We start from the raw sequence: 10,376 nt of genomic DNA on the forward strand, positions 1-10,376 counted from the left end.
TTTCAACCAATAAAAAGCAAATAATTCCTCAGTGAATCCTCTACTTCCCCTTTTCTGCCCAACCCCACATCAAACAGACCATACTTCAAAAAGAGAAGAGCTTTTAATGAGACATGTTTTCATTTTGTGTCAGATCTCCACTCCCTGGTAGTTGAGGTATTTCTCACTTTCCTCTGACTAGGAAAATAATATTGCCTTCCAAGCAACATGCTTCCAAATTTTGAAGTACCATTTGGTTGAATTACACTTTCATCAGTGTGCAAAAAAAGTTCCTCATGATATTTCATGATAAATTTTATTCATCACCATTTTGTCACTGAAACATATACTGTTTTCTAGTAAGTTAGATTTTGTATGTTAACTTTTGAATACAATTTCCAAAACTATATCCAGCATGTTGTGTTGACTGTTATCTTGTAATGATACTCTTTTTATAGGGGTGGGTTCTTTATTGGCGAGATTTCAGTTGTCTGAAGGCCCAAGCAAACCCTCCCCATTGGTTGTGCAGTTCACAAGTGAAGGAAGCACTCTTTCTGGATGTGACATTGAACTTGTTGGAGCAGGGTATCGGTTCTCACTCATCAAGAAAAGGTTTGCTGCAGGTAAGTGGGCATCCTGTGAGTTTTCATTTGCAAAAATAGGTCACCTTAGCTACTCTCTCAAGAAGGAATAGTGTCTGATTTGCTCATCTTTCTTTTCCTCTTCTTCACTCCCAATCCCCATTTCTCATCCAAGTTAGAAAGCAAACCGATTGTAGAATGAAGCAAAAATGGGATAATAACCTGGAAGTCAGAATTAGGAAGGCCCTGGCTACTTATCTGGTTCTGTTTCTTCTGTAGGAATGACCAGTTATTCCCAGTATATACAGTACATATACATATATATACTGAGGTTAATTTAATGGAGTAAATCCTACTGTTTTTATTTTGACAAACAAAATAAATGCTACGTGCCTCTGAATTTACCTCTTACCTGAAGACTTTTTTTCTCCAACAAGGCTTCATCGATTTTGTATTTGTCAGGCATAGCTGGAATCTAGAGGATCCATATTTCACTTTAAAATAAGCAACCTTAAAGAATCTAGGCCATGTACCAGAAATGGTTGCCCATGAGCTGAATATGGCCATGAGACAGGTTTTTGGCACAACATGATAGTTTGTTGGCAAAGGAGTCTCCAACACTAGGGTGATTATACTTATCAATGACTTGTCAGGATAACTCCTGGTTTTTATGCCTGCTGTACTCATGTAATTATTAGTTATAACCCTTCCACTCTCAAAAGTGACCCAGGTTATATGGTTACTCTTCCCATAACAAGTTGGATTCCCACATCCAGAAACAAATCTCCCAACCTATCCTAAAACCCAAACCTCTGCAAAGTGTTCATATGTGGAAATGTGAAAAGGCAACTAGCTGGTCTGGGAAATTGAAAACTTAAGAAATTGTATATATTTTATACTAGTATTGCACCCCATAAGATGCAGTATTTGGGTTCTAGGCATAGGGCAGATAGAATAAAAATGTTGCCCATATCATAATCACCAGGTAACCTGCTGATATGTTGTTTTGTTTTGCAGGAAAATACTTGGCAGATAACTAATAAAATCTTATGCAAGGATTTGGAGGATTCATATAATGGAGAACTGTTGTCTGAGAAACAGGTTTTAATTTTGGTTTGATGGAAACAAACCAAAATCTGCACTTGGGATATATCTGCTGGAAATGTCCATGACTTTCAGCAATGATTTCCCTCACACAATACCATGATGACCAGTCTTACAGTATTTACTTCTAGGTGTAATATTGTTAATGGTTTTAAAATGTAATTATTGTATTTGTAAATTGTACTCATTCCAGTAAGGCAGTTAGACACTTGAGTTTTAGCATTTTACCATTCCTGAAATGGATGTGATTTAAACGGTGGTATGTAAATTTAATAGTAGTACTGTTGAATGGCACAATGATTACAGAGGTAGATTGCATTTTGTCAATATATAAAATCTAAATATAATATTGATAGCTGTCATAAAGGGGGTGCCACATACAAAGAAAATTAAGTGGAACCAGAAAAGAAAAACAACTTCCTTTTCTTCAATCCTTAGTATGTTTTACTCTAGTGCTAAATAAAAATTCTATCTTCAAATATTTAGTGGGTTAAATTCAGAAACTATTTCAGAAAAAAAAATTCTAAAGTTACAGCATATTCAAGAAGAGCATTAATTACCACTTTTTAAAAAAGCTTTTTTTTCAAACTGCAAATTTCATAAAAATGCGAACTGTGTAAACAGGGCCTCTTATTTTTATAACTTGTGTAAAAAGGGAAAGCAATTCATATTTAAAGTTTAAGTATATGAAATTATAATCAAGAGTAAAGAAGATGTTGAAGTCTTAACTACTTCCCCCTCTCTCTGCAGTTTAACGAATGTGGAGATTGCTGAATAATATCAGATTAAAGCCAAAATTGTGATTTTAAAATTTCAAGACTTTCCAAGGTTGAACTGCTGAACAACTCTTGCACAATTACTCTAAACAGTCTCTCCCATCTAGCATGGAGAATGGTACCACGTATCTTTCTCTTTACCTGCAGGAATCAAAACATTAAGACTAAAATTCAGAAGAAAAAATTAGTCCCCCGTTCAAGTCCAGAAGGAAAATTTTAATCATCATCATTTATATCGTTTGAGAAGGAAAAAAAAAAGCTTTATAAATGAAATTCTATCCACATTATTGTGCAATAAATTTCCTTTTGGATAAGATTCATCATATGTTAACTATAAATCTTTGCCATTCTCGGGGAATCAGAGAGTTATCAAAAATTTATGTCATGATTTCATTGTCACAAGGTATAATTAAAACTGTAATTACTCAGTCTGGCCTCACAATGTGAGGATTCAGAACAGAGAAGCACTTCTTCTGGGTGGGTCTTGGTTGTAAAACTTTCCTCCTCTACTATCTGAAAACATGAAACTTCCTTTAAGTCATAGACCTTCTTTTAAACATGAACCAATTCTTATTCTAAGTTATACTATTAAATAACTGGAATTATTAAGCTGTTGTATTTATCATTAGCTGCTAAATTTTATTTTATGTTCACTTACATTTGACAAAGAATCGTTAGTCCCTTTAAATTTTAGAATCAAATTAAATTTTGTAAGTCTTACTTTTAAAATGAGATTGTGACTGGCAATTGTTTATAGTGGAACTTTTTAAATTAATATTTGTACTTCTCAATCAGTGCTTGCTACCAAGAGAATGTTCAAAATGATCTGTTTTACCTCAGAAGAATTCCTACTATTCAAACACTCTCAGTTGGCTCCCCAGACAGTCTGGTGTGGAAGTTTTTTGGACAAATTATTAATATACTCATTTTAAGTAAAGATATTCAATTTGATTTTGAAACCAAAATAGAATATGCAAACTTTTAAATCCCACAAAACATGGGGAAACATCAAACACTGAAACCAATGGAGAGTAAGCAGCAGAAAATTGAGAATTATCCAGCATACGAATATAAAAATGCATTTTTAAGTAATCAATTCATAAGGAAAACGTATTGAGTATTAACACAAAACATATTAAAAATGTGTAAATATTACTGGTTCTTATGTCTTGCTCTTTATATTTTATTTTATATAGTTCTAGAGTGAATTAGTAATTAAACACAAGGGTTTTTTTTCAAAGAATAATTTTGTTGATATTGTAAAAATATAATTTGAAACATAGACTACAATAATCTCTAACGTTATTCAAACGTTTCCAGGAACTAAATTTGACACTATGAAGATCTCTTATGATCCCTTATCTGGTCTTTGTGAAACAGAATGGAGGTCATTGGCTTCATAATTATTAAACTTTCAATAACCAGAACCTCAATAGAGAAAATATCCCTTCTCCTTTCAGAAAAATAGGTCAAATAATAACACAATAAACTCATATCAGGGCTTTAGATTTTGGTAGGTTTTTTTTTAACCTTGTAGTTTACAATCTCCTCTTATACCTGTATCCATAGTACTGTACAATAAGAATTCATATTAGGAAAAAAGATCCTAGACAATGCAAGGGTCTCTACTATATATTAAAAAAAAAAAAAAACATTGTCAGGTTCATTATCAGTTCCTAAAACAGAACAAAATGGGCAAGTACATATTAATATTTTCAATACCAGGGGTTAAAATAAAGAGTTCTCATTAACCAGAACACCATTTCTTGAGATTTATGATTTTAAAAGTTTCTGTTCTAACAAGATAGAAAGTATGAATGATATTGCTTTATTTTGACAACATGAAAAGTATGTTTTTCTTTTTAAATAAATTCCATATTTTCTTGATATTTTTGAAAAATAAATTCTTGTTAAGAATTAGTCTGAATTTTACCATAGCTGGAATTTATAATTCCTAAGAATTAAATTTTTAATTATTTTTAAAGCTCTGTTCTTCTCTACACCTACAGACAAAATGAAAATTCACTGTATGGTATTTGAGAATCTATTTCACCTAGAAAGAAAGAATGTCCACATTTCAAATGGTTTTGAGTGAATAGAGATGTTTTATTTTTGCTTTTATGTATTTTTACTCAATCTGCAAAGTGTTTGAGGCAATCATGACACATATTTTCATTTCTAAATCTTCTTTTCAAAGAAGCCTGGTGACTACATTAACCCTATCGCTAACTGCTGTTGTGTGACGTTGGACAAATCACTGCCTTTCTCAGTTTCTCATCTTTAGAATGAGGGATTGGGATTGCCAGTGGTTTTCAAGTTTTTCTTAACAGCAGGACTTTTTTCTACTAAAATTGCATATGGAATCCTGTTAGGTAAAACAGCTCAAAGCAATGATGGAGTTCCTGCAGCAGTTTAGATCTGGGTGCCCCAACCCCACCCCAGCAGATTTAAACACCATCATAACACACCCAACCACCTATCAAATTTTTCCCACCTCTAAGTTCCACAATTCTACTAGATCAGATAGATCCACTGTGGCGGCTTCATAAGAAAACTTGTACAATCACAGTAATTGACTGATAGATTATAAAAATTTACATTTACTTGAGTGCTTACCATATACCAGTCACTACAGATATTTGCTCATTTAATCCTCATAGCAACCGAAAAGTTGTTAAGTACTCTTTGTGATTCCTATTTCACAAATGATGACATTGAGGCTTAGAATAATTAATTTCCCCCAAGTGACACAGCAGCGGGAAGTAACCCAGTTGTCTTGACTGCAGAGTGGGCCCCTGACCAGTTTTGCTTGTTCATTCTGGGAAATAAACTCTTCTATTTTATTTTACTATATATATCATTTGAATCCCAAGGTTAACGGTGCTATGAAAAATTAGTATCAAAATAAGGATAATTCCAATAGCAAAATTGTTGGAAAAGGGTATGTTTCTCAGAGTATGACTTGTGGACCACTTGTATTAACATACATTTAAAAGGGCAATGATTTTGGCTCAGTCACCACTATCCCGGAGCCTAGACGATAGCAGGAATCAACAAGTTTATATTGAATGAATAAATCTCTAGGGATGGATTTTAGGAATGTGTATTTTGACAAGCACCCAAAATCTGAGAATCACTGCCCTAAGAGACCTCTGAGGTCCTTCTTAGTTATGACATGATATCAAATTTTAAACATTAAATTGTAAATTGACTATCATTTTTCTAGTGAGTTTATTTTTCACTCAGTCCATTTAACTTTCTCCAATCTCAAAGAAAAAAAAAAGATTCAGGGCTTTTTCTAGGAAAATCCCTGTCTTTTCCTTAAAGTTCTCCTCTCATGCTATCTAGTCTCGAAGTGGCCTGAAATGCATTCTCTCATTTTCGTATCTCTGTCCTTTTCATCAATGTCTTAAAAGACCTAGAGAAGCAGTAGGCTGATTGCAAGCTATCTCTCACTGCAAATACAAAGTCCCAATAAATGTCTCCCTCCTTGCAAGAGACACTCAGATGGATATGTAGATTGTGAGCTGACCCTATTTATCTTGTAGGCCTTTGAATTGGATGCTTTATAAGCATGGACCAGTGTCATTCTAGAAGAGTTGCACCAATAATTTTTATTTTTCCTTTATTTTTTTCATAATAATCACAGCTGTCAAAATTTGAATGACACAGTAAAATATATAAATATCTACTAAGAAGATGAGTTTGTTGAGTTTTGCTTTTTTTTTTAAGCTTTATTTTTTCCTTACAGATTATGCATTCAGCAAAATCCCATTCAGTCTAAAAGTACTCATTTTGCTACATGGTTTTCTGACCAGCAATTTTTTTTAATGGAAGCAAAATTTTTTATGATATTAAAAGGAGGATGACCTCTAAATATCATTTGAAAAGTTAATATAAGTAAGAATGATGTTTCCTTGAAATAAGTCAAATTAAGTTGCTGTTATGAATGAACAAATCGATCTGTTACACTGATTGAAGAAAGTGTTCTGATGATCCACCCCACCACTTTTAACTGTGTGCACTTCTGTTAGGAGGCTTTATTGGATTTTCCTGCTTCTTTTGTGTCTGTTTTTTTTTTTTTTTCCATTTGGCAAACAACATCTAAATGCGATTCCCGCACTCATGAATTAAACATGCCTGCCATTACATTACTTTTTGTGCACGGAATGTATGGAGGGAAAATGAGGTAGAAATCCAATATTTAAATCTCCAAATATTAAAAACAAACAACAACAAAGGAAAACCCACTAGCTTTTTTCTGGGTCATTGCTTTGATGTTCTGTCATCTTCTGTAGGTTAAAGTTGCAATTTTAATATCTAATTCAAATTGAAAAATTCTTCTTGACGGAAAGTCAAATTTTAGGGTCTCTTGAGTTGACTGTGGTCGGATCTCTTGACTTCCCCTCATGTTTAATATTTGATCTCTATCCTAAATGAGTATTCTTGTGAGAGAAGGCACCTCCTTATTGACATTCACCATAAGTATAATAATTTAGTCTCTAGGTATAACTTCTAAAGTTATTTTTCCTTGACTTACAGTATTTTTGATTGCCTTCTTCTATCCCTAGGGTGGTAGGTTGCTTATTCTAAATACACCTTTGACCTTATAAGAAAAGATGTTTCAATGAGAAGCAAATATATTTTTATGTGTCCCTTAATGCCTAAAAGAAAATAATTAAAGGATACTTCTGCATTCACCTATATTCCAGTATTTTCCAAATCGTGTCCAAGTCAACTGTTTCTCACAAATGTTCACTGTGTCCTGAGAATATATGATCCTATGCCATAGTCCCTACTCCTCGGATATTTGATAATAAATGTTAGTGTTTTAATGAAGCTTAAGAAAGTTATTAAATCACATAAACACTTTTTTTTTCTAAACACACCTTGAAGAAACTTTAGAAAAGTTTTCCTGTAACACCAGCTTACATATCCTTCAAGAACCCCAAATAATACAACCAGGAATGTTTCGAAAGGATGCTTCTAGGTTTTTGTTTAACTTTAAGAAAAATTCCTGCCATTTCAAATGAATTAGTATTACTTTAAATTTCATTAGTATATCTTAGTGAATTTAACTTTATCACCTAAAATATTCAAAATAAAACAACAATGTTGTTTTAATATTTTAATTTTTTAAGTATTATTTTTAAGGTCTGCTCCTATGACCAACACATCAGGCCACCATCTGTTGAAAACAATCCAAATTGTTTTACAGAATGAAATTTAAGAAATTGAATCATGATAGTTGAATGCTGACCTCATTTTTACATAATCTTGTTAGAAACTATACGAAAAACATTTTTAAATGAGAGGGATATATTATTTAGCAAAGATTTTGCAGAACCCTACACTCTATTAATGAACATTTCACAGTTCTTTTTTGCTATGCCTTATTTTGCAAATCAATTGTTTTTACACAAAATCAGCAAAATTCCTTTAAAAAAATTCCTGGACAAACTGATTCAGAGTAAAGCTGGATCACTTTACATTTCTCCAAATATAGCTCAATTTTTATTTAGAGGTTGTGAATTGGCTTGATAGAGAAGCCATTTATCATTTTAAATATTCCATTGAATGAGTATATCATGCAAATGTTAATTCCATCTCATTTGTTGTTATATATTACTTCATTGACATTTTCTCTCCTTTTCTTATTTTTGACAAAACAAATGCGTAGTGTTATTCATACATGAATCATTACTTCAAACTATTTTAATAATACACCAAATGACTACCACTGGGATCACTGTCCCAAGGTCCAAAGCCAGATTTTTGTCTTTTCCTTGTGAGAGATGATAGGATGATAATTCTTATAGCTTTGTTGAATTTGCAGTTCAGTATTGAATTCTTGCTTTGTTCAATGGAGGTGCATGAAAGAGACTGGCTCCTGTCTGATCCGTCTGTTTCCTTTCTCAATCTAAGAGAGTTGGAAAATTGCTCCTGATTATTTTTTCTTGAAAAAGCCACGTGTTGGTATATTTATGATGATATGCTAATCTTATCTCTGAGCAGAGCCTCACTATAGGCCAAGCAGTCCTTTATAGAGCTGGCTTTTTTAACTGTTTGACTATTATTGGGTTTCAATATACAAATACTTTTTTTTTAATTTTTCACTTCGTGTAGAAAAAAAACTATGAATAAAATGATCAAGTTTTAATTTTCATGCCTACTAAGTGGCATTCATTTTTCTTCTTTAGGAAAAGAATCTCAGAGAAATTTTGCTGTGTTTCTAGAGGTAATAAAATTCCATCAGTTGTTTTTCTTAAGAAAAATGCTATTAGTGTATCCTTTAATCTGACTTGATGGTAGCCTTTATTCAGAACTCCCCATGATCTTTATAGCGACAGTAAACTGAATTTCTTCATGACCTTGTATGGAGTATATGTAATTTCACAAAATTCCTTGAGCATAACATATTTATAAAAGAAATTGTGGGTTAAAATACTCACATATTTAAAATATTTTTTAAATCTAGTTAAAATGTTGATGCCTGGCTCTTTTTCCTACATGTGTAATTCAACAGAGAGTACTTTTATTCTCATAGCCATTACTGCTCTGTCTGTGATGAAAGGTTTATTGCTTCTGTGCTGTGCTCAAGAAAAAAACCAGCAAAAGAAGCAAGGGTTCACTGCTGCAAAGCTGTTGAGCAATGGTGACATGAATGTGTAGTATTGACTTATGGAAGATAATCATGAGAACATTTTAACGTTACTTGCCTTATGAGTTAGAAAAGGTGTGGATATCATTTTTTTGTAAATAATGATTTTTACAAATGTTTTTTCCTTCATAATTTTCCCAATCACCCATTTCACAAAATCCTGAATATGCAATTATTTATCATGACACATTACTGCAACTAGGGTTCCTGTTTCAGAACAAACTTTAATTATACATGAGATCAAGATGAAATATCTAAAGTAAGTTGTTATTTAAATGTGATTTTTTTTCTGGAAAATAAATGAAAAATGTAAAAATAAACTGAGTTGTGAACCCCTTTTATCACCAGTCTCTTGAAATTTTACCCATATTTCTGGAAAATTTTACTACATGTTTGGGGTGAGCAAAGTGTGCAAAAGGTTTGGCAGAGTGCAAGGGTTTTAGAGTCGGGCAGATCCCAGCTCCGTGATTTAACTACATAGTTGAGCATGTTACTCAGTGATTCTTTATCCTTATCTTTAAGAAAATGGAGTTACTATCCCCTTATCATAGGGTCAACAAACAGATTAAATGAGATAATCTTTACCAATCACCTAATCATTCCTACCTACTAGGTAGTAGATATTCAATAAACAGTCCTTTCCTTTTCTTATTTTTCTGTGAATAGGGATTGGGATGGGGCCAGAACACTTTAATGCTCTTTCTCCAACTCTGTCTTAACTCTTAGTGGCTCTACTGTTATCCCAATGTATTGCTCTTGTCAGCTAATGCTAACTGCACTGAGTACCCAGCAAGGGACCCGAGCCAAGCTAGAGACTTAGAGGCATTGTTTTATTTCTAACTCGCGATTGCCCACTACATAAGGGTCCTTTCAAAGGTTTGGACTTAACTTGCTTTGGGTTGGGGGAGGGGTCCTGGGGTTAATTATTAAGGAGGAAGGGTCTATTAGTTATGTCAGGTAGGTCTTCGAGGCCAAACAGCCTCCATTTCAAAGTTTCTTGAACTTTAAGCGGCTGGGAAGAAGAGCTGTTAAGGAAGGTGAAGGAGCCCCGTTTGTATGCTTAGGAGATAATTCTATGTGCGGCACGGGGCCCTGGGCGTATTATTTAATATCTCAGAATCTCAATTTTCTCTGCTGTAAAGGGAGAACAACCCTTCCCTGACAGGGTTGTTGGAACAACTAAATAAAACGAAAACTGTTTGCCAGTATCTGGTAAATACAAGCTCTCAATAACTAGCCTTACGATCAGGCTTCTGTACCTTGGAGCAGGGTGGT

General features: G+C 33.3%; 1 protein-coding gene across 7 annotated transcripts in view; it reads left to right on the forward strand.

Moving 5' to 3' along the window:
* SGIP1 (SH3GL interacting endocytic adaptor 1) overlaps positions 1 to 9,431 on the forward strand; it is a 213,008-nt gene extending 203,577 nt beyond the window's left edge. For all 7 annotated transcript variants that reach the window (XM_027618919.2, XM_035727226.1, XM_035727228.1 and 4 more), the window contains 2 exons: positions 438 to 602; positions 1,578 to 9,431. In XM_027618919.2, coding sequence (XP_027474720.1) covers positions 438 to 602; positions 1,578 to 1,600 — 188 coding nt within the window. In that variant the 3' untranslated portion in view covers positions 1,601 to 9,431. The remainder of the gene's footprint in view (positions 1 to 437; positions 603 to 1,577) is intronic.
* The last annotated feature ends 945 nt before the right edge of the window (positions 9,432 to 10,376 follow it).

This window comes from Zalophus californianus, chromosome 4 (assembly GCF_009762305.2).
Source record: "Zalophus californianus isolate mZalCal1 chromosome 4, mZalCal1.pri.v2, whole genome shotgun sequence".
NCBI lineage: Eukaryota > Metazoa > Chordata > Mammalia > Carnivora > Otariidae > Zalophus > Zalophus californianus.